Below are 23,517 nucleotides of genomic sequence, written 5' to 3'. Positions count from 1 at the left end.
CACACGGGCAGGGCTGGCCGCGAGGCTCCTGTGTCGGCTTCTGCCCCGAAACCCGACCACCCCCGGCCCCAGCTGCCCTCGGCGGCCGGCCGACGCGGACCACACAGATGACACCGAGACCAGGTCAAGGGAATTAAATAACGAGTGATTTTATTTCATTAGAGACAAAACCAGCAGCATCACAGCCTTAGCCCTCACCCCCCCCACCATCCCTCTGCCCCCCGCCCCCGCTTCTGCCTAATGTCGGTAATGGGGACTTCGAGACCGGGACCTCGAGCGCCTGCAGAGAGAGAGGGGGGCCCCCGTGAGGGCGTGCGCGCACGTGCACACCAACACACTCGTGACCTCGGGGGCATCGGTGATGGGGGCGCAAGCTGTGGACGGAGGGACGTTAACAAGGGTCGAGGCCAGCCTGTGCAACTGGGGCAGGGACGGAAGAATCAGGGCAGGGGCACGGTCACCTTCCAGGGCGCTGGGCTGGCGTGCTTACCTTCGGGAAGAGCTGTATTCTCGACCTGCGGAAGCAAAAACAAAGCCAGTGCTCAGCGCCGGGCCCCGGGGCTGCCTCTAGCCGAGGCGACCCCTGTGCCTCCAGCCAGGCCCCTCGGCCCGCACCAAGGCCGGGCAACGAGCATTGCTTCTGCAGCCTGCCTTTCCCTCGTGACTAAAGCCATCATGTTGAACGTGTGTCTTAAGAATTGTAACTCGCGGAGAGCGAAGGATGAAACCGTACCGTGGCTTCTTGCAGCCTGACTCAGAGGGGAGCCGCGGGGGTACTCACTGTAACGGGGGGACGGTGAGCGGCTCTGGCGGCTGTACTGGCGCTCCCATTCCTCTCGCTCCTTCTCTCTGCGCTCCCGCTCCCTGCAGGGCAAAGGGACGGGGCCCAGGGGCAGCCGTGAGCACGCGGCCAGAACACTGAACTCGAGGGTGCGTCCTACATCCCGGTGCAAGTGGCAGGGTAAACCCGGGGGCAGACAGGGCTGCTGTCCTTGCTTGGGAATGAGAGCCCTGGGCTCAGACGGATACAGGCTGGGCAGAGCCAGGATTGGAGCCTCTGTCGGCCTCGCTTTGAAAGGCTTGCTGAACAAACACACGGGATCGAGCTGGAAAGTTCGACCTTTCTCCATCACGCTAAGGTAGTCTCACAACACAGGGACTCACACAAAGTGCTTCCTCGGCCTTTGTCGGGATGCCCGGGGCTCGCGACCCCAAGGGCTGTATTTACCGGGCCCCTGCTACTCGCCTGGCCCAGATCTGAATCTGCCCAACAAGCCTGTGGGCTGGGACAACTATTCCATCCCCATTTCACTGATGAGCAAACTGAGGCCCAGGCAAGAAGGCGGCCCACAGCTGGTGGGCAGCGGAGGCAGGATCAGAACTCGGGATCCGACTGAGCACAATGCCGAGTGCCCGGGCACTCTGCTTCCCCACCCGACGGAGGCAGGCAGCACCCTCAGTGGCCCAGCGCACGACGGGTGTGTGACGATACACCCAGCAGCCTGCTGACACGCTAGGCACCACGCGGGAAGCCCTGCAGCAGGGGCCCCAGGAGAGGAAGACGAAGGAGTCTCGGCTCCGAGGACCCACGAACAAGTGGCCGGTGACCTAGCCCTGCCACTGACGGACCCTCCTCCTGGCCAGCACCGCGCACCAGGCCCCGAGTGGGCTCCTCCCCAAGCTGCCCTGCGAGGTCGTCACCGAGTTCTGTCCTGGCTGCGGAGGCTGGAGTGGGGCCTGAGAGGGCCAGCGCCCACCCCCAGGGCCCCACGGTCACAGAGGGACAGAGCCGGGACCGGACTCCACGGCTGCCTGGTCCAGGACGTGAGCCTGTCCCCTTTAGAGCGAAGAGCCGAGAAACAGAAGGGGAGCAGGGCGGAGCCCCGCCCCGAACTGGGAAGAACCGGCCGCGGGGCTGGCTTGCTGAGCACCACCTCTGATCTGGGGGCTGCACACACAGCAGGAACCCGGCAGGCGGACCTGCCCTCTCGTCCCCTCTCCGGAGACATCAAGGACAAGCAAGGAAACAAAACGGGGCACGCCAGGCGGGGGTCAGCGCTCTGCAGAAAACATAGCAGGCTTGGAGGATGGAGCGTGTTGGGGTGCTACTCTAGACAGGACGGTCCGGGAGGGCCGACGAGCGAAGCCAGGGAGGACACAGAGGCCCCGTACATCCGGGGCCAGCACGGCTGGGAGAGGCCACAGCGGCTGGAAGGGGCAAGCTGACAGAGGGCTGGGCGGGCGCGCGGGCGTTCTCCCACCCCGAGGGCTAGTGTGGGCAGCCGTGGCCCCGGATTCGGGGAGTGCGATGGTCTTACTTCATGCGGATCTTGCGGGCCATGGCTCGAAGCTCATCTTCCCGCTCCTGTGGCAGACGTGGCTGTGAGGGCGGGTCGGCCGGCCGGCCCCCCACCCCGGCCCCCAGCCCCCCAGCCCGGCCCCCAGCCCGGCCCTCCGTACCTGGCGCTCATGCTCCTGCTGTATCATCTTCTCCTGGGCCGCCTTCTTATCCGCCTTGACTGTGGGAGAGGAGAGACGTGACGGCTGCGGGGGACCCTCAAAAGCATCCCCCCTTCCCAGAAGACAAAACTGAACCCAGAGAGGCCAACCAGATGGCCACGGCCCTTAGCATGGGGGCAACAGAACGGCACGCACACTTGACTCCTCCCCAAAAGTGCCACACCTCGTGGACGCCTGCCTGTCCAGGAGCGGGCGGGCAGGGCGTCCACCCCCCCAAGGCCACGCTGGCAGGCAGAGGAGCGGAGCAGACCGGGGACAGGGGGTGGGACGTACACTGCCTGTTCAGTGCTTTCTGCATCCTCAGCTTCAGCTTCTCCTGCGGCGTCAGCTTAGGCTGGGGAAGGGGGAGAAGAGGCGGGAGAGGGGGTGGGTGTCCAGAGCTCCCACCACCCACCTCAGCCAAGAGCCTGGGACTTACGGGGGCACGTGGGGCGGAGGGACCGGCCGCAGATGCCCACCAGCAGGGGTCTGGGAGGCCTGGGGACAGCTGGAGCCCCGGTGGACAGGGAGGAGGGGAGGGGGACACAGAACCTGACGGGGCAGAGCATTCCCAGCCCGCTTCAACCCCAGGGCTGGATGTCCCGGCCCCCCTGCCCTCCCCCGGGTCCCCCCTGCAGGCCCACCGGGCCCAGCTCTCGGGCACTGCTGCTGGCGGGAATTAGACGGGCGAGTTCCAAATTCTTACTGACTTTGGCAGCTCCTGTCTCTTTACCAGCGGCAGGTTCGGTCCTGGGAGGAAGAAAGGGCGGCTGCACCTCGGACCCTGCGCCCCCTCAGCACTGCCCTCAGACCAGACAGCCAAGGCCATGGGCCTCAGACACGCCCCCCCCGGGGAGGGACCGTGCCCCCACTCGGATCCCTCAGGCCACGGCCGTGTCCCCCGCACGGCCAGACCCCCGGGGCAGAGCGCTGTCCCCCTCGGACGCCCTGAAGCAGGAGCTCCCTTGAGAAAGAGAACAGCGGAGCTCAGCCACCCTGCCCGCCGCCGACCACGCCCCCGCCCCGCCCCCCGCCCCCCCAGGCCTGCCCCACCCCCGCTCACTTTCTCAGCTTCTCGCCCACAGCGGGGGACGCCGGCGGCCTGGTGGGCTTCTCCCTCGGGGGCGACGGCGAGCGGCTGCGGCTGCGGCTCGGGCTGCGGCTGCGGCTGCGGGACGGACTGCGGCTGCGGCTGCGGGACGGGCTGCGGCTGCGGGACGGGCTGAGGGACCAGCTGCTGCGGCTGCGGCTGCTGCTGTGGTGCCGGGGGCCCCGGCCGCCCCGCCGGTACCGGTCCCCGGAGCGGGAGCGGCTCCTGGGTGCACGGCGGGGCGGGGGGGAGAGGGGCCGTGAGGAGCCAGGGACCCCCCGCTCGGCACCCCCCCCCACCAGGCCCTGCGGTAGGTCGGTAGGTCCGGGACTGCTCCCCCGCCGCTCCCCGGCCCAGCTCCGGCCCAGCTCCGTGTCTACACAGAGCCCGCCCTCCAGATACAACCACCCTGAAACGGCTCCTCGCTTCTCACTTCTGACACACATTCACCGGCTCCCCTGGGAGGCGACCCCTGGGAGGGCAGGACCCGGCTGGCCAGCGCCCCCCCTTACCCACGGTGCCCGTGACCTCATCCACCTCCTCACCTTGCTGGAGTCCAGCGGGGACCACTCCCTCGCCTGCTCTCCCCACCAATCTACAGCACGGACCCCCGAGACCCAGTCGGGGGACGTGCGGCCCCATCCTTTCTCCGCTCAGGACCCTGGGGGCTCCTCAGCAAGGGCTCTCCCTCAGGCTGGAGTTCGAGATGTGGCCAGGGCCCCCTCCCTCCCCCAGGCCTTTCTCCTCTGGTCGCCCTGGGTCAGGCTACAGGGAATGACCTGGAAGCCAAGTCTAGGCCACACACGGATTCTGCAGCGGCTGGCCAACTTTTTACAAAACTCCAATTTGTGGGCAATGCTGAGAAAACGAACTATCCTTTAACAACCCAGACTCTCAACTTCTCGTGAGAAAACACAAGACGGGGCGGCGTCGGGCCCACCACTGCAGAGCCGACAACCCGAATGGATGGGACACGTGTGCCCCAGTCCCCCCGGGGCCCACCTGGCCCCTTTATTTTACCTGCCAGCCCCTGTAGGAAGCTGACGCTGAGACGCATGCCACAATACAAGGGACAATGTTGGGGGCGGCAGCAGTCACCCAACGCTAGGCACCGTACCCAGCATTCACGTGTATCGTCACACCTTCCCAACGACTCCACAAAGAGGACACTATCCTTATTTTACACGTGAAAAAAAACGAAGCCCCCAGAAATTTCCGAGCAGGGCCACGATCTGAAGCCAGGCCCCCCACCCCCGCGAGCCACACCGCTGTGGCCCAGGCAGGCCTGATCCCGCCAAGCAAGAGCCCAGGAAGGATGCTCCCCTCCCCAGATGCCTCGTTTCCTACCCCGTCTGCAGCGCCTCTCTGCCCGTGGAGCACCCCAGCCCTAGAGGCCAGCCGGGTCCCCAGTGCAGACCACAGGACACCCTGAGCGTCTGCACACCTGTCTACACCCACACCGGGAACTCCCCACAACAGGACCAGCTCAGTCCCGAGAACGCGGCTGTGCGCCAGCCCACGTCACCACACGTAGGAGCAGAGGGGGCACATCTCCCCAGCAAACCGAGCGCTTCCTCACAGAGCGGCCGTGGCCTGGTCCCCTCCCTCGGAGCCAAGTCTGGCTGACGTGGGGCCCTGCCCACCCCCGGGCCCCCCCAGCCCAACATCCGCGCCACACACCTGCTTCTGCGCCGGGGCCCGTAACCACCGCGCCGGGCGGGCGAGCGGGAGTACCGGTGTCCATCTCGGGAGCCCCCACCCGAGTGCCGCCGGCCGCGGCTACGCGACCGCGAATAGCGCCGGGAGCGGGACCGAGAGCGGGACCAGGACCGGGAGCGGGAGCGTGCGTGGCGGCCAGAGCGGTAATAGCCCCCGCCACGGCGGGAGCGGGAGCTGGAGCGGGAGCTGGAGCGGGAGCTGGAGGTCCTCGAGGCAGAAGAGGAGGAGGAGGAGGAGGAGGAGGAGCGGCGGCTGCAGGCGGGGCACGGAGGGCCGGTCAGCACGGGCCTGGGCCAAGGCCCCCCACTGCCCTGCGTCCCCCCCCACAGCGGCCGGGGCGTAGGGCGGGCAGCGTGAGCGTTACCGACCGGGCGCTGGCATTACGTCCCGGTGCGGGGCCGCCGGGCTGGGGGGGTGCGGGGGCCTTCCCTGTGGTGGCCCCAGATGCGGCTGCTGCCGCTGCGGCTGCTGCCGCCTCCTCATCGCTGCCCCCAAAACTGGTGATGAACGTGATCTTCTCCTCACGGCCTGGGGTCGGGGAGCGCGAGCGGGAGCGGGACTCGGAGCTGGATTCGGAGGGCGACCTACGGGGCGGGGCAGAGGGGCCTCAGCTGCCAGGCTCCCTGGGAGCCCACCGGCTAACCACGCACAGCGCAGGGCCCCGGAACCGAGGCCAGCGTGGCACCGAGCACCGCCGGACACCCAGCACGAACAGAGCCAAAGGGCTGAAAGGAACCCAGCTGTGCGGAGCCTCCGCAAAATAAGCAAGAAAGTGAGCGACAACGAGCTGGACTGATTCTGTGTAACTATTAAAGAGGGATGAGCAGATCTACAGATTTAACCTCAAAAGATCACTTCAACACAGACATCCATGAAGCGAGTTCTACGTTAAATGAGACACGATTCCATTGTTCGAAAACGAAAGTACCGTGTCCTTGGATTGTTTACCTGTGCCTGACCTTGTACCCAAAGGCACCTGCCTCATCTCCTATCCTCCCCAAAACCCAGAGAGACAGTCCTCCCACTGCATGCTGAAGAGCGCACAGGGGTCAGGCTGATGGCTGTCCACCCTCAAGGCCCCTGTCCCATCACTCCCGCAGCCCGGAGACACGTGTGCAAAGCCGGGCCCTCCTGTGCAGTATCTCTCACTGCTTACTTCTGGGAGTTTAGATCAAAGGGACTTCTGATTTCTGTATCAAGCCCTTCTGCCACTCTGGGTCATTTTTAACACATGACTACATTGTGTTTAAATCAAAAGATTATGGGGTGCCTGGGTGGCTCAGTCGTTAAGAGTCTGCCTTGGGCTCGGGTCATGATCCCAGGGTCCCGGGATCGAGCCCCGCATCGGGCTCCCTGCCCCGCGGGAAGCCTGCTTCTCCCTCTCCCACTCCCCCTGCTTGTGTTCCCTCTCTCACTGTCTCTCTCTCTCTGTCAAATAAAATCTTTTAAATAAACAAATAAATAAGTCAATCAAAAGATTAAAGAAGGTTCACATTTAAAGAAAAAAAGATTGGGAAAGCAAAGTAACGTTCTGGAAACCAGAAAAGCGATTCAGACCCACAGATGACACCAGGTGCTAAGAATCGCCCCACTCCCCCCAAAACACACTGCCCTCCCCCCTCTGCTCCCCCCCACCCCTTCTCCCCAGCCCTACCCCTCCATCAGGTTTGCTGGCTGCCCCTCCTCGGGCCCTGGGAACTCACCGCTTATAGGGGTCGTAGGTGGGGCTGTCTCGGCGGGCGTAGCTATGGAGAGAAGAGCAGGGTAGGACAACTAGGGGCTTGGGATCTGAGCGGGCATGGAATTGGGCCCCCTCACCCAACCAAGGAGCCCAGGGTCAGGTACCGGGCACTGTGAGGAGGGGGCTGCTGGCCAGGATTTAGGCCCTGCCTTGATCCTTCTGCGCACCCCACCTCCGATCTGTCCAAAGCCTGAACTGTGGCCACACCCCGCAAACTACGTCCTGGGCCCCTCCCAATCCTGAGCAACAGGGACTCCAGCAGCCTGAGTCCTGCTTAAGCTCTGGACCCCAGACAGAAGCACCCCCCCACCGCCACTCCAAGTCCCTGGCTCTGCAACCTGGGTCCCCGCTCGTAAACGAGGACGATGGGAAAACTAGAAACGCCACGGTGTCTTGGATGCTCACTACGTGCCGCGCACTGAGCACTTTACTTCCACGAACACAGCTGTTCTTCACGACAGCTCTCACACGGCTGCTGGGGTCCCTCACAGCTCAGAGCTCACGAGACCGAGGCCCAGAGCGGTGGAGTCACTTGCCCAGCGCCACACAGCTCATAAACGAAAGAGCTGGGCTGCCAAGCCAGGCCCCGTGGCCCCGTGGCCCCGTGGCCCCTAGCCCACGCCTTTACGCACTACACGGACTGCATCCCTACGGGAAGGAGGATGATGGCGAGAATCAGTGCGGCTTTTCCGGACCCCGCACCAAGCCCTGAGCCCACACTAGACTGCTTAAGCCCCACAGCTACCCTCGGGGCCTCTCCTTGTCCGGAGGCAGTGCAGCACGAGGCCTGGGTTGGCGCTGGGTCTCCAGCGCTGAGAGACAGCAGCAGGCTCGTCTGGAGGCCCCTCGACCTAGGCCGACCCTCCACACCACACCAGACCGCCTCCTCCCAACCTGCCCCAGACCTCAGAGTGGGCACTGGTGCGCCCCCAATCCTGGGAGGTGACGGTGCCCCTTCTCCAAAGGAGAAAACTGAAACCCAAGGGAAGTCACTTGCCCCCAATCTGACAAGGACACGGCCCAGGAAGAGGAGCAGGAAGAAGTTCAGGGACAGGGCTGTTCCCTTGACTCTGCCCTCAACTCTTCGGCTGCCCCGCACCGCCTCCCCACTGGTGCCTGCAACGCCCGGCAAGAGTCCAAGTGCAGCGGGGGTGGGGGAGGGGGGGTGGCTGGCAGGGCAGAGTGTCCACAAGGCCATCCCTACCCTAAGCCTTCCCCGTTTCCTGCCCTACAGGAGGAACAGAGGACTCTGTTCACAGGCCCAAGCCTGGCCCCAAAGAGTCTCCTTGAGCCCCAGCCCCTCCCCCAGAGCCCTGAATGAGGCTGGCAGGGCAGCGGCACAGGGGACAGCCCAGCCTACCTGGGTGGGCTGATCTTCCGGCCCCTCAGTCGCTTCTCCCGGAACTCCCTCCGCTGGCGCCGGGAGCGACGGCCCTGGAGGAGGGCGGGCACCATGCTGGTGAGAGATGTACCCTCCCTGGGGCACCCACCCCCGCTTCCCCCCCACCCCACCCCACCCCCGGCCCAGCCCTCACCGAGTACATGGCCTTCTCTTCCTCAAGGGCCTTGGCGTGCTTGATCGCCTCCGCCTCCTCTTTGTCTTTCCGGAGCATCCTGCAGAGGAACGGGGGGTCACAACGGAGGAGGGGGCAGGCCACAGGCAGTGAGGGATCCCACGCCATCCTGGGGTCTCTCATTCATGCAACATTATTACTGAGCGCCTGCGGCATGCAGTTGCTAGTTTATGGATTAGAGATTCACTACTGAAAATAAACAAACAAAAATTCTGGCCCTCACGGGCTCAAGTTCTGAAAAACAATGACCCAGGTAATGTGGTGAAAACCCAGCTGGGAAGAGACATTGTAGACGGGGGAGGAAGTGCCAGCGGACAGGCAGAGCTGCTACAGCTTTCAACAGGGAGGTGGGGGAGCCACACAGGGAAGGGGACAGCTGAGGAGAGCCACACGAGTACGCAACCCGGACGCCGGCACAGCCGCACGCCAGCAGCCCGCGAGTCGGGGGGACTGGGGAGGGGGCGCCGGGGCCCAGCGTGTGGGTGGAGGAGCGGAGGACCGGACGGGTAAGACCTCGTGGCCGAGGTGAGGACCCCAGCTACCCGGGTGACGGGGCAGTCACGGAGGGTTCTGAGCAGAGGGTGCTGGGTTCAGACGGGATCACTCAGACTCCGACTCGCTACTGTGCTAGCGGGGCTGCTGTATGGGATCCGCACAGGCGGTGGCCCAGGGAAGAGGCCCGGTCAGCAGCTGCCAGGGAATAATCCGCTGAACGAAGCCTGCTCTCCACCAGGGGGAGCCGTCCACCAGGCCCAGGAGCCCAGGGAGCTTTCAGGGGATCAGACGGCCACAGGTCACAGGGAGCTGGGCGCTGCCCAGTGGTCAGTACCCATCCCAGGAGCCCAGGAGCCTGTGTGTGGGAGGCCCACGGCCCCAGGGCCAGACACACTCGTGCTCAGGAACGAAGTGGCTGTCAGCAGCACGGATAATGACCCACGCCAGCAGGCCTCACCTGACAAAGTCGCCGTCGGCCATGCCATAAGTCGTGGCCTGCTTGTTGAGATCTGCCACCTGTTCCTGGTTCAGTTCGTCCACGTCCACCTCCACGTCTACACCAAGAGAAAGGCTGTCAGGGGCCAAAGCTGAGCGAGAGGACCGGGGGGAAGGGGCAGCGCCCCGGGAGGTGGGGGCACGAGGGGATGCCCACTAGACCGGAGGCCTCTGCAGGCAGGGAACTAGTCCACTCATCTCGGCATCCCCAGGCTGGCGTGGGGCTTGGCCGGAGGCAAGGGGCTGTGCGGGGGATGGGGGGAAGAGATGCAATGGATGAGGGCCCAAATGAGCACTGGGATGGACGGGCGAGACCAGTGGACAGCGATGTGTGGATGCGGACGGACAGGCGGTGGGTGAAGATCTGGGTGGGTGGGTGGGAGGCGGGGGGTGGGTGGCAGGTGTTTAGGAGCCAGACGCACTATGAAGAAGTGGGAGGGGGGATGGATGCCTTCCGGATGTGTGGTAAGCAGCAGCTGGCTGAGAAGAGGAGGGGAGACAGGTGGATGGCTGGAGCCACGGGTATTTGGGTAGGGGGTGAATGGCAGGGTGGGGGAGGGGTGAGGGATGGTTCTGGAACTGAATGAACACTTGTTCTCCAGAGAAGACAGAAAAAGAGGGAGACGGAGAGGCTGACCCAAGCGGAAGAGAACGGAGACAGAACCTAGGTGGGGACAATATCGTAAAAGCAATGTCCTAGAAATGAGAGCGGAGAAATACAGAGAGGGAAGCCAGCACAGAGGAGCACATGAGTGAGACAGGGAGGACGGCCGAGGCTGGAGTGCCCCAGAGCAGGGGCGGGAGAGATGGGCGCTCCTAAGTGCGGGGCGCCCCACAGAGGGTGAGGAACGAGACACGAAAACGATGCCCAGGGACTGCGGGGTGGGGGAGGGCAGAGAGGGGACCCCACCGATGTCGGGGATGACCTCATCTTCGTCCGAGTTGCTTTCCTCCTCGGCTGGTGACTCCTCCTCCTCTGGCTTCTCCGCTACCTTCTCTACCTCGGCCACGGTGCTGTCCTCGTAGGTGTACCCAATGGAAGCCTTCTTCTCTGCCAGCCTGGGACAGGGAAGCCCGTGAACAGGAGGGCCACGGGCAGGACATAGCCCAGAGCCAAGCCTCGAGGGCACACTGACTCCCTGAGTTCCAGCCTCTTGAGGGCACCCTTGCCTCCGGCCCCTCACGGTGCTCTCCCTCAGCCCAGAACCTTCCGCACCTGCCTCCCACCAGCCCCTCCCTCTTCTCCCAAGCTCCGGCTCCAGTGTCCCCAGGAAGCTGTCCCCCAGGCAGGGTCAAGCACCATCCTGAGCTCCTCAGCCCCACCCACATGGGGTCCTGACTGTTGGGGGACAGATCTGTCTCCCCCTAGCAGACTAAGCTCAAGAGGGCAGGACCCAGAATTATCTTGGGTAACAATGTGGCCCAGCTCTGCCCAGGACAGAGGAGGGGCCTCAAGCACGTGTGTTGCTAAATTAATTTAGTCAACGTTCCCAGACGTCCCTCGAGAGCCAGCCTCATCCTGAAAGCGGGCTCCTGAGTGGGGGCCAGAAGCTTCCGTGGCATCCGTGGAAACTCCAGGAGGAGAGCGGCGAGTGCTCAGGCTCACAAAGGGGAAGCCTCGGCAGCAGGAGAGGAGTGAGGCTCCGGCACTGCTGCGGACAAGGGGGCCGCCCCAGCCGAGGGGACGGAGAGAGAAGGGGCCTGCCCACCAGGGACCTCCCTGAGCCAGAGTGGCTCCACGTAAGGCCCTGCCTCCCGCCGACGGACACGGCCGAGGGGACCCTCTCTGGGGCGACGTTGGCTGCTGCCGAGCGCATGCAGGGCAGGCACAGGACGGGCGATCCGCAAGCTCCGTCCGCTGCAGGAAGGGGGGCTCCTGCAGGCCCGTGATGCGGGGGAGCGCCCCAAAGCTCAGCGAGGGGGTCCTTGTGGGCAGGGCGCAAACCCGGGCCTGGGTCAGCCCACGGCCGGCTCCGCGGACTGCACCTCCCACCGCCCCCCCGCTAGAAACGCAGCGCAGACGTTCTGCAGCAAAGCCCCTCCTTCGGCCACTGCTTCCCCCTCTAAGCGTGTTACGTGAGCGCCCACTGTGCGCCACACGCTGGCCCTGACTCTGGGAAAGCCGAGGGGGACGAGCCGGAGGAGGCCGTGGCCTGGTGGGGCTCACAGTCCTCCCGCCTCCCCCAACGCCAGCGTGCCCCCAGACCCCGACTCACTTCTTCTTCTCATCCTCACTGGGCCTCTGGAGGCCTCCGTACAGCTCGTCAATGTAGATCTGGTACAGACACTGCTCCTCTGAGACTGCAGCAAGGCAAGCGGCAGGAGGGTCGGGGGGGGTCACTAGGAACTTGGGGGCGGGGTGGGGGCCACAAGAGCGAGCGCCTGGCCCGGGGGCAATGCTACTATTATCCCCGCAAGGGAGGCCTCTGGGTGGACCCTGCAGAAACACAAACTTCTCCTGAGCGCTGGATGTCAGCGGGACTCCAGGGGCCACTCCACCGCGGGCCTCTCTGTGGTTCCGTTTAAACTACCCGTGTTTGGAGCCACCTGGGTTCTCGTTTAGCCACAACACCTGACCTGGGGAGCTTCCCACTGTACCCCAGCCTTCCCTGACCTTCCCTGCAATGAAAGGCACGGCCCTGACTGGCTGTGGGGCCCTGGGCAAGTCCCCTTCCCACTGCAGGTCTCAGCTTTTCTGTCAAGTCAGGTGGGTGGGCTGGGCGAAGAGCACCGTCCCTTGCTCCCGCAGCAGCCCCCCTCCCCGGTTCCCACTTGTGGCAGAGAGGGCTCGGCTGGCCTGTCTCACCCGAGCTGCCTCGCTCTCCCTGCTCCAGCCCCGCAGACTGCCTGCGTCCACCCTCCCAAAGGCCTCTTCTGCAGCCTCCTTTTCCTCACCAGAGCTCCTCCCCCCCCACCCCACCCCACCCCGACCCCAGCCTCCATCAAGCACCTCAGAGAACAGCCCACCTCAGCCTGCAATTGCCACCCGCTTTGGTGATTGTGTGGCTGCTGCCCTCTCCCCCACGAGACCCCCAACCCCAGAGGCGTGCCGGCCACACCACAGGTGCTCAGGAACGGTGGCAAGGGACGAATGCGGAGTCAGACCGAACTAAGGGAAACCCTGGCTCCGTGACCAAGAACCCCTGGGGCCCTGGGTGAAGGCAAAAACAGCAACAGTATCAAAGATGATAAAGTTCCCTGATTCTAAGGCCTCGCTGATTGCTAGAACTTTGGCGATCTTTGGTATCAGAGATGCTGAGATGTCCATCTTAGAAACAAAGAAACAAGGGAACAGCAAACCACAGCAGGGGCTGACCACACCAGGCTCGGGGCCAGGCATTCAAGCGTCCCTCGCTGGGCCCCTACAACCACCCTGGGGGACAGAAACCATCATGACCACCCTTCTCTGGGAGGAGACTGAGACCCACCAGGCGAAAGGCCTCGTGTGGTCCATCTTCCCTTTGACTCAACAGGGAAACCCTGGGAGGGGACGTCTCAGTCCTCAGGAGGTGAGCTAAAGCTCGGAGCTGTCCATCAGGAGGCGGCGGTGGTTAAGGGCAGGGTGAGAATCCCAGCTCCTTGGACACAATGTTCCCACCAATTCCTGAGCCTCAACGCCCTCACCCGTAAAATGGGTGCCACCGCTAGGTGGTTGTGCCAATGTGATGAGATATAATACCGACAAAAAGGTCCAAGTCTGTCAGGGCCCGAACCTGCCCAGGCAAGCCCAGAGTGGGGAAAACCGTGAGCCTGTTTTCTCATTTGTGAAGCAGCATAGTGACGGCTTGGAGAATGACACTGACATATACAAACGCTTGGCAGATTGCCAAACTCTAAATATTCCTAAACAATTCCTAAAAGAAATTTCCTCTTCACAAGTGACGTTCCGACCCAAAAAGACTGGGGGAAAGACACAGAGGAGACACAATGTGTTCTTGCTCTTTTCCCCAATTTTTTAGGACAAAAGACCAGAGAGGCAGGGGGTGTGGGATGTAGAAGTGACCCCGGCAGGACCATCTCGCTCAGCAGACTCGGCCCATACTGGGACCAGAGAAGGAGGCCCAAGAGAAAAGAGCGGGGAGCAAACCCGAGATCCCGGAGGAGAAAGCACTGGGGTAAATAAAAGTGGCCTCCCGGTGTCCACGGACGCCCAACCCGCCTGCCACGCCCCAGCTCACTCACTGCCGGCAAAGTCGTTCTGCACCAGGCCTCGGTAGCGCTCGTAGTTACATTTCCGCTCGTCTGACTCCTGTTCTGGGGAGCTTTGGGGGAGGCCAAAGTCTTGAGATCAGAGGGAGAGGGGAGGCCCCACCCGAAGCCAGCAGGAGTGGGGTTGGAGGAGCCTGGCTCGGGCCGGGAGGCTCCCCGCCGGCACACCTCCTCCTTCCCAGGAAGGGACAGGCGGGCAAGGGCTTGGGAAAGGGGAGGCAGCCGGGTGCAGACTCCCTGCCAGGCAAGCCTGAGAGGGAGGTGGCTTACATGGTGGTGAGCAGCGGGGGGGTGTAGTCGGGGATGTGGTCAAGGTGGGCGCGGACATCGAAGCGGTCAATCATGTTGTTGGTGTCCCCCTGCCAGGGCATCCTGAAATGGGGAGCAAGGAGTTGAGGGTCCCCAGTGTCCACGTCCGTTCCCTGTCACCTCAAGCTCGGGAGCCTGTCCCTCGGCTCCCTGTGATTTTCCAGGGCATGGGCCCCACACCCTCACCCCCCACTTCTCAGTCTCTTATATCACTAATCCCCCTGAATCCACATTCAGGCTCCTAGCCTGAATAGGACCCTGGGAAACTGGGGCCCTATTTCTCAGAACCAAGCAAGAGTGGGAAACTCCAACCAGGTCCCAGGGGCCACTTGCTAAGCCCCGGTCACTTTGAAACATCCCCTCTGGCAACGTACTTGCCATGTCATCTGGGCCTGTGTTCCTGGCTCCACCCATTCCCCTCTAAGTCCCCCAAGCACCCCTGCACCCTGGGGCCTCCGTCCCAACCCCTGCCAGCTATCCTCGGCTGGTGACTGTCAGCTCCTCATGCAGGTCCGGCCGTCCTTGCTTGAGTCCCCACAGGTCTCTCCACACCCCAGGTCCCTCCTGAGCTCCAACCCTCAGACACAGACACCACCCCTCCCCCTTCTCAGTCTTACATGTTAACGGGGCTCTCGGCGGCCAAGGCGACTGCAGAATCCAGGTGCACCTTGCACGCTCGGCCATGCACCTGCAGGAACTGCGCTGGGTCCTTCTTCTGCGGGGAGAGACAGGGTGGAGGTCACCAACGCGCTGAGCTCCAGACCCTGCCACCCCCGCGCATCCCAGCTCAGCAGCGAGCGCACCTCCGTCAAGTGGGCCATGCCTCAGAGGTAAGCGAAGCTGCACGGGGGTGGCAGCACTCACGGGGGCCACCTCAGTTCTAGGGACAGGGGACCTTGAGATGGCGGAGAAAGGCCCTGGGCTCTGGCCCAACCTTCTGTGCGGTCAGTCCCAAGACCTTCTGCCCCAAAAATATGGTTCCCCAAATCACCTCCCTCCCCCAAACCCGGGTCACTCATTCGGAGCCAGGTGTGAGCACTCCGGCCTAGACCGGCCTCTAAGACCCCGGGACCACGTGAGCACAGGCAAAGATGATCAGTGTCACCACTCATCAGGGAAATGCCAACGAGAACCACGAGACACCACTTCACACTCACTAGGACAGCGGAAACGGAAAGGACGTGAACAACATTGACAAGAAGGTGCAGAAAGTGAGTTCTTCAACAAAGAACTGCCATAAAACCCAGCAAGCCCACTCTTAGGAATATACCCGCCAGAACCGAAAACAGATACTCAAATACTCGTACACCGACACTCAAGCAGCACGACTCACAACGGCCAAAAGATGGAAACGATCATGTGGCCATCAATGGATGGCCAATCAACAAAACCTGGTATATTCAGACCACGGAACCTTGTCAATAACAAGGAGTGAAGAACTGACATGTGCTACATGGACGCGCCTCGAAAACAGAATGCTCAGTGAAAGAAGTCGGTCAAAAAGGCCACGTTATAGGATTCCATTTATGTGAAAACGTCCAGAATAGGCAAATCCATAGAGACAGAAAGTAGATGAGTGACTACCCAGGGCTGGGAAGTTGGGGGAGGGGGGGACTGACTGCTAATGAGTGTGGGGTTCTTTTTGGGGTCATGAAAATTTTCTAAAATTAAGCTGTGGTGATGGATGCACCCCCCCGTGAATATTCTGAAAACTACAGAATCGTATGGTATGTGAATTGTACCTCAATAAAGCTGTTAAGAAGGCACCAACATAGAGGAGAGCGTCCCCTGAGTCTATGCTCCTCTAGCCTGAGCCCTTGTGTGGAGGTCAGGATGCCAGGTGCGGCAGGAAAGGACAGAATCCAGCACCAGCACTCCCACTGCTGAGCCTCCCGAGCGCCAGGCCCTGGCTGGGCTCCTGCTGCGGGCCATATCCGAGGAACCCACAAGAGCCACGAGAAGGGCTACTGCTACTATCCACTGAGTGCTGGCCAAGCTCCCAGCAACACCTCCCCAGGGTCCAACCCCCCTCGCCACACGCTGGTCCAGCCAGCCTGTCTCCGGCCCAGACCCCTTGGCAGCCTCTTCTCGGGCTCCCTGCTGTCAGCCTGCCCTCCGCAGTCCATCTCCCACACAGGGCCTGGGGCGGGGGGGGGGGGGGGGGGGGGCAGGGGGGGTGCTAAAACCTATCAGGCCACATCCCTCTCTGACTTCTCTCCTCCCCCCTCTGCTCCAGACATGCCAGCCTCCACAGCACCCCATGACCACTCCACTCATGCTCCGCTCGGGACCTCGGTGCTCGCTCTTCCCTCGGCCTGCAAAGCTCTGGCAGGTGGCTGCCCCCCGGCTTATTTCATCTCTTTCTAGAAGCCTTCCTCATCAACTCTAAGTAGTTTCCTGCACAAGCGCATACTTACCCTCGATCTCCCTAACCCCACCTGTTCTCTTCACAATGCCTGCCACCACCCAGTTTCCCACCTTACATTCATTTACCAGTTGTCTCCCGCACTAAAACGTAACTCCCACGAGACAGGGATCGCTGCTCTGTTCACCACTGTATCCGCAGCGCCCGGAGCAGGGCCCGCCCCACAGCACGCACTCGGGAGCACTGACTCAAGGGAAGAGAGAATGAATCCTGACCGACGAGGAGGCTGAGGCCCCAAAACCCACAGCATCAAATTCCCAAAACCCTGCACTTCCTCACTGCCTCCACCTCCCACCCGCAAAGGGCCAAGAAGGACACTCACTGACGACCACGGCTAATGCTGGGCTACTGTCCATCCCGCACTAGCCACGCGCCAGGCTGTTCCCACTCAGCTGAGGTGCGATCCGCCCAAGACCACAGGGTCCAGCAGGGGTGGTGCTGCGGGAATCCAATTGCTTGTCCCGCACCTCACTTCCCTCCCTCAATGCGTCTCGGGCCCCACAGCTCCCTCAGCCCTGTGACAGCCCCTGGGGCCGCTCCGGGCCCAATGCCCAGGTCCCACAGCCATCGTGGGACCCTGCTTGCAATAAGGACACTGACTGGCCCAGGGAAGCCGCAGCTGTGCCAGCAACCGCAGAAGGGAAAAAGCATCAGGCTGCGTTAAAAATCTAAGTCCAGGGCCTGGCTCTGCTGGGAGATTCTGGAAAAGCCAAGGAACTGTCCTAAAAGACGGGCCCTGAACTGTTTTATGTATATTTTCTCAAACTTCCCAAGCATGGGACAAAGGTTAGCAGTGTTCCCGACGAGGAAACTGAGGGGTGTGGCCCACTGGCTTGAAATCGAGCCAGTACCACACAGAACTAGGATTTGAACCCAAATGGGCCTGACCCTCAAATCCACTCCTTTTTATTTCAAAAGTAATTTTTTTTTAAAATTCTAGTGAAAGGCATATGATGAAAAATCTACCACATTAACTACTTTTTTCTTTTTTAAGATTTTACTTAAATATTTGATACAGCATGAGCAGGGGCAGGGGCAGAGGGAGAAGCAGACTCCCCATGGGGGGCTCAATCCCAGGACCCTGGGATCACAACCTGAGCCAAAGGCAGATGCTCAACCAACGGACTGAACCCCCAGGTGCTCCCCACATTCGCCACTTTCAAGTGTACAGTACAAATGTACCAAATTACATGCACCTTGCAGTGCAGCGGATCTCTAGAACTTCAACTTGCAAAACTGAAACCCCATAGCCAGTGAATGACTCCCCTCTTCTCCTCCCCCCGGCAACCACCTTTCTATTTCCTGTTTCTAAGTGCCTGACTACTTTAGATACCTCATATACGTGGAATCTTGCATCATTTTTTTTTCTGACTGGCTGATTTCACTGGGCATAATGTCTTCAGGGTTCCTCCACGTGGCAGCACGTGACAGGATACCATTTTCTGAGGCTGAACAATATCCCACCGTACAGACATACCACCTTTTCTTTATCCCTTCATCAGTCGATGGACAGTTAGGCTGTTTCCCCACCTTGGCTACTGTGAATAACAATGCAAGGAACATGGGGTGTACAAATACCTCTGCGGGATCCAAAGTCCATTCTTAACCACTGGACTATTCTGCCTCCAGGATCAGATGGAGTCAGAGGAGTTCATGGACCCTTTCATTCATTCACTCAACTGATAAGCAGGCACCCACCATGTGCTAGGCCCCATGCTAGGGCCATGGCCGTGACGGACACAGCCCCAGCCCCACCCTCACGGCTCAGTCCAGGGCTGGGGACGGACCCGTCCACAGAGTGACGACCCAAAGTGGGCAGCGCTGGGATGGGAGAGCCCAGGGAAATGCCTGACTCAGCCTGGGCAGAGGTGGGAGTAAAGAGGGGGGTCAGCCTGGGGTTTTCTAGAGGAGAGGCTTGAACTGAGAACTATTTCCCATTTCCTTATCAACAGGGAATTCTGTTTCTTTAACCAAACCACTGATTAAAGAAGAAAGTTGACAAGGACAAGGGCAACGACAGAACCAGGTCAGCTAGGGGGAGAGAGCAGGTGCCAAGGACAAACCAGGAGCAGGGAAACCAGCCTTGTGTGGGCCACCCATTCAGCCTGCCATAAACTTCCTTGGCTTCCTCCATGCTCGCCCCACAGCCTCCTCTCCAGCCAAGAATAAGACGAGACCCGTGTGAGCCGCCCCATCCCCTCCTCAAAGCAGCCGTCGGCCGCTGCCCACAGCTTGACAGCTCCACTCTGCATGCTGATCACGTTCCCTCGAGGGGACAATGGTGGCTTGTACAGGCCCACACCACAAAGTGCCCCACAGACACTGTTCTTGTTCTAGACGTTCCTCCCTGTCACCCAGTGAGAGGGGCCGACAATCACCACTGTCCCGAGGGGAAAATAAAGCCCAGGAAGCTCCCCTGCTAACAAGAATGAGAGCCTGGAGTCCCAGGCCTTTCAGGGTGACCCAACCCCAGCCTTCTTTCCTCTACACCATGCCGATTCCAGCTCTACCTGGTAAGAAGAACTTCAGGAACAAGAGCCAGCATTTACCGAGCCAGTCACCCCGGGCAGGCCTACGCAGAGGTCAATGTGCCCCATCAAAACAGCCCTGTGAGGGGGGCGCTTGGCCCCCATCTATGGCAGACCAGTAGCTGGCAACCAACATCCATTCCCCCTCCCAGTATGTCTGGCACAAGGCCTAGGCCTCTCAGGCTCCCTTGCACTTGTATATGATCCTGGGACTACTTTCTGGCCAGTGGGACAAATGGAAGTGTTGGGTGCAAACATCTAGAAACTTTCTTAAAAACTGGCATGAGCCAGGTTTTTCCCTCCCTCTTCTTCCCTGCTGGATGGAATGCAGACACGATGGCTAGAGTTTGAGCAGCCCTCTTAGACCTTCAGAGGACACTGGTAAGAGAATCCACGTTCAGCTGAACAACAAAATGATCCTTGAGCAGAGCGGGCTATATCGGGGTTTTCAGGGGAAAAAGAAAGAAACTTCTATCTTCACAGCCAAACTTGACTAGACGTAATTCATCATTTCACATGCAAAAAAGGAAACTGGCTCAGGGAGACAGTCATTCGCCCAAGGTCACGCTGTACATAAGCAGAAGAGCTAGAATTGGAACCCAGAGCCCTAAGACTCAAACTCTGAGGACCTAACCATTTTAGTATTCTGCCTCCACTCTGTCACTTTGGACATGTCGCTGCACCTTTCAGAACTCCTATTTCTGGGGCGCCTGGGTGGCTCAGTCGGTTAAGCATCTGCCTTCAGCTCAGGTCATGATCGTGGGGTCCTGAGTTCAAGCCCCGCATCGGGCTCCCTGCTCAGTGGGGAGTCTACTTCTCCCTCTCCCTCTGCAGCTCACCCTGCTTGTGCTCTCTTGCTCTCTCTCTGTCAAATAAATAAATAAAATCTTAAAAAAAAAAAAAAAAGAACTTCTATTTCTGCAACAGTAAGCCCAGGTGAAGTGCTAGGAGAGGTCAAGGTTCAGAGTCTGGGTGAGAATGCCAGCTGTGCCCTCTTGCTATGTGACTGTAGACCATAACTCTCCAAGCCTGAGTTCGCTCATCTGTAAAATGGACGTAAATAAGAACCACGTCCAAGGCTGCAGTGAGGCCTTGATGAAGCGTAAATGCATGTCAAGCACATAACACGTAATGGACAACACATATTTACATGTGTTGTGTGCGTCAACAGCACCAGCTGCTTGTATCAGCATTATCTTTAACACAGGGATCAATCCCAACCTCTTAGGGCCGCTCAAAGGACTAGAAAGAACGCACCAAACTAGTGGGCACTGGGTCTGGCACACCACAAGCCCTCACCACAGCTCATGGCAGCCACTTCTTCCTAAGCACTGTGTTCCTGGCCCACACTGGGGCCTCAACTAGGACCGGCACAGACCCGGACCCTGCCCTCATGGTCATGTTACAGTGTTCCCAACACCACCAGGGAGGGGCTCGCCTTGATCCAGTGGTTCCTTCCTGGGAGACAGAGGGCAAGTGAGGAGCTCTCAGAGATTCCTCTCCTATAGTAATAGCAGCCTCTGTCTCACTGGGGACTCTCAGGAGTCAAAGAAACCATGCATCTAAAACTCTTCTCACAGAGCTGGGTGCCTGGAAGGAGCAATTAAAACGGTAACTGCTACTATTAGTAGATTTACTCGATTACTCTTTCAAGCTGTATTTGTTGACCCCAAGCTGAGGATGCAAAGATGACCTGAATAGTAGTCCCCAATCTTGCAGAGCTAGATATGTGTATGTTAAATTCCAAAAAGGAAGAACAGCGAGCTGTAATGGCATTTATAGGGGACACCTGAGTGCGGGGGATGAGTGAAGACTTCCTCAAGGACTGAAATCTGACAGATGAGCAGTCATTACCCAGGTATGGGAAGAGCTCATGCAAAGGCCCTGTGGCTATGTAATTCTGAGAGCTAAACCGATACTCTTTATACATCTTTTGCGTTAGAGAAAGTCACCCTAGATAACGAGGAGGTCAGATAGCTTGAGTAAAGGAAGGAGGCAGAAAGCAGAGTGGCATGACTCTAAGTGTGGGCGGGGAGGGGTGCGGTGCAGACCATGCAGAGGCTTGAAGGCTGTGCTGAGGAGCCTGGGCTTTCTATCGAGGGCACTAGGGAGCCATGGAGGAGTTCAGAGCAAGGGAAGGAATAGGGTCAGACTTGTGCTTTAAGATTTTTTTTTTATTTATTCATTTGAGAGAGAGAGACAGAGAGGGCACAAGCAGGGGGAGAGGTAGAGGGAGAGGGAGAAGCAGACTCCCCGCTGAACTGGGAGCCAGACATGGGGCTCGATCCCAGGACCTGGAGATCATGACCTGAGCCGAAGGCAGATGCTTAACCATCTGAGCCACCCAGAGGCGCCAGCCCTGTGCTTTAGAAAGACCTCTCTAGCCCTGCTGAAGAGGATGACTTGGAGGGGGGCAGGAATGAAGGCTAGGAGACCAGGTAGGAGGCTAAACCAGGAATGCAGTAGTAAATGGGAACATCTATATTAATATCATCTAACAGGAGAATTGAGCCCAGTACACAAGTGCCATTTCAAGCTGGGGTCTCAAGGGCAAGTAGGAGTTAAAGAGGTAAGGAGAGACATGACAGGCACAATGCCCTGTGGTGACAGAGATGGGGAAAAAAGGCCAGTGGAGCTACCCAAGGATGAAGCTGAGAGCCTGGGAGAGGTCAGACCACAAGGGCCTTTAAGGTCACAGATGGAGTGTGGTCTTCTCTCCCAAAGCAACCAAAGCATCAAACAGGAGAGGAAAGTGGTCAGAGTCCATTTCAATGAGTATGGATGGCACTCCCACAGGGTGCCAAGCCAAATCTTAAGAACAGCTGAGCTTTTCTGGGCACTGCAAATACAGCAGGAAGACAGACAGCCTTCAGGAGGTGGTCGTCTTATATCTGGACTGCTCTGAGTGTTACAAAACTTTCCTCCTTCCTGCTAACACCAGCTCTGTACCCTGAGGCCACACCAAACAAGACAGCATACCAGAACCAAGAGAACGCCTCTGGTTTTTACCCATGAGGATGCTCAAGAATTGAATATTCTCCTGAGGAAAGCTGGGCTCTTGTTTTGGCATATTTCCAAGCCCAAAACCCCACCAGGATGACCGGGGCCCCACCCTCCAGGAAAGGTCCCACCCCAGATCAAGGCCAGTTACTCACAATCTTTTCATAGTACTCCCGCCGCCGCTCTGCTCTCTTCTTATAGTCAACCATCATGCCTCGAAGCTTCCGCTCATGCTTCCGAGCCTCGTGCCACATCGTGGTGAGGCCGAGCTGGGGGCCTCTACCTGGGGGATGAGGGGAGTGTCAGATGGGCTGCAGAAACCATATGGGCAGAATCAAAGTCACCTAACAAGCTGGTAACAGAGCCGATCCTAAACACCAGCTTCAGGGAAGGGAAGTGAGGCTGCAGAACTGCGTGCCAGATGCCAAAGCGTATTCCTGACAACTCTGATCCAGTACCTTGGGCGTTCTGAAAACCCCCCAGGAGATTCCGGAAAGAGCATCCCTGGGAAAGGAGTGTCCTGGGTTCAGGGCACTAGAATCAAGGACGTAAGGTTTTGGAATGCTAGAAGTGAGTGTTTGAAATAAGGTCTGGAGGCAGACCCTAGACAGGTGGGGCTGTAGTTCAGGGGGGGGAGAAGAGCTGAAATGGGGCTACCCGTGGGGGTAAGGAATGAATGCAGGCGAAGAAGACTTTATGGGAACAGAGCGGTGGTATGGGGCGGAGATGGGGGAATGGGGGGGTGGCGGAGATGGAGGGCAGGTGAAGGGCGTGGACGGAAGACGACAACGCTTGGGGGAGGTGGGGAACATGGGGGGGGGGTGCTGTAAATAAAGACCAGAGAGAGGCTGAGATCTACAGAAGAAATCTGAATGGCGGGGGCGGGGGAAGGTGGGGCGATGAAAAACGGAGTAGAGAATGAGGGAGGCGGAGCCGGCAGACAGGAGTGGGTGGGCTGAGCTCGGGGGCAAGGCTTGTAGACAGGGGCGGAGCCCAGGGGTTTGGACTGGGATCGAGGACCCGGTGTGGGCCTCGGGGTTCGGGCGAAGGTTTTTGACAAGGGGGCGGGGCCTATGGTACGCGGCGGGATCCGACACGGCGAGTTCGGGCCCACAGCGGGGGCAGGGGCGCGGCCTGAGACGCCGCAGGCCGGAGGGGGTGCGGGGCCAGCGGCCCTCGGGGCTGGGGCCGAGCAGAGGCTCACAGCAGCCCGGGGAGAGGCCGAGACGAGGGCGAAGCTGGACTGACGCCCGCCCGAAAGCCAGGAGGTCGGGGCCCGCTGCCTGCACTCACCGGCTCGTCGCCGCCTCCCACCGCAGCGCTCGCGCGCGGCCCGCACCGGAAGCGGAAGTGGGAGGCCGCACGAAGGGGAGGGGCGGAACGTGGCGGAGCGCGCTTCCGCCGACGCGAAGGGCGGGCCCGGGAGGGGAGGG

At 60.3% G+C, this 23,517-nt stretch overlaps 1 protein-coding gene across 5 annotated transcripts; it reads right to left on the bottom strand.

The window, feature by feature from the left end:
• Nucleotides 1-124: 124 nt before the first annotated feature.
• Nucleotides 125-23,451, bottom strand: CLASRP (CLK4 associating serine/arginine rich protein). Of its 5 annotated transcripts, none has more exons than XM_078063029.1 (21): nucleotides 23,378-23,451; nucleotides 22,240-22,367; nucleotides 14,749-14,846; nucleotides 14,093-14,194; nucleotides 13,796-13,875; nucleotides 11,830-11,914; nucleotides 10,524-10,672; nucleotides 9,576-9,672; nucleotides 8,585-8,663; nucleotides 8,410-8,483; nucleotides 7,012-7,053; nucleotides 5,677-5,892; nucleotides 5,270-5,560; nucleotides 3,563-3,814; nucleotides 3,210-3,249; nucleotides 2,794-2,854; nucleotides 2,461-2,519; nucleotides 2,319-2,380; nucleotides 782-864; nucleotides 491-515; nucleotides 125-280 (listed from the first exon to the last, which is right to left on the bottom strand). In XM_078063029.1, the coding sequence occupies exons 2-21, from the start codon at nucleotides 22,336-22,338 to the stop codon at nucleotides 238-240; spliced, it is 2,037 nt and encodes a 678-aa protein (XP_077919155.1). In that variant the 5' UTR covers nucleotides 22,339-22,367; nucleotides 23,378-23,451; the 3' UTR covers nucleotides 125-237. The 5 variants fall into 5 exon arrangements, 4 of the variants coding, with proteins under 4 accessions (XP_077919155.1, XP_035979635.1, XP_077919156.1 ...); XM_036123742.2 differs by having other exon boundaries at nucleotides 2,319-2,365; XM_078063030.1 differs by having other exon boundaries at nucleotides 22,240-22,363; nucleotides 23,378-23,418.
• Between the last annotated feature and the right edge of the window lie 66 nt (nucleotides 23,452-23,517).

Source organism: Halichoerus grypus, chromosome 15 (assembly GCF_964656455.1).
Source record: "Halichoerus grypus chromosome 15, mHalGry1.hap1.1, whole genome shotgun sequence".
In the NCBI taxonomy this organism is placed as follows: domain Eukaryota; kingdom Metazoa; phylum Chordata; class Mammalia; order Carnivora; family Phocidae; genus Halichoerus; species Halichoerus grypus.
This window is presented reverse-complemented; position numbering and strand designations above follow the sequence as displayed.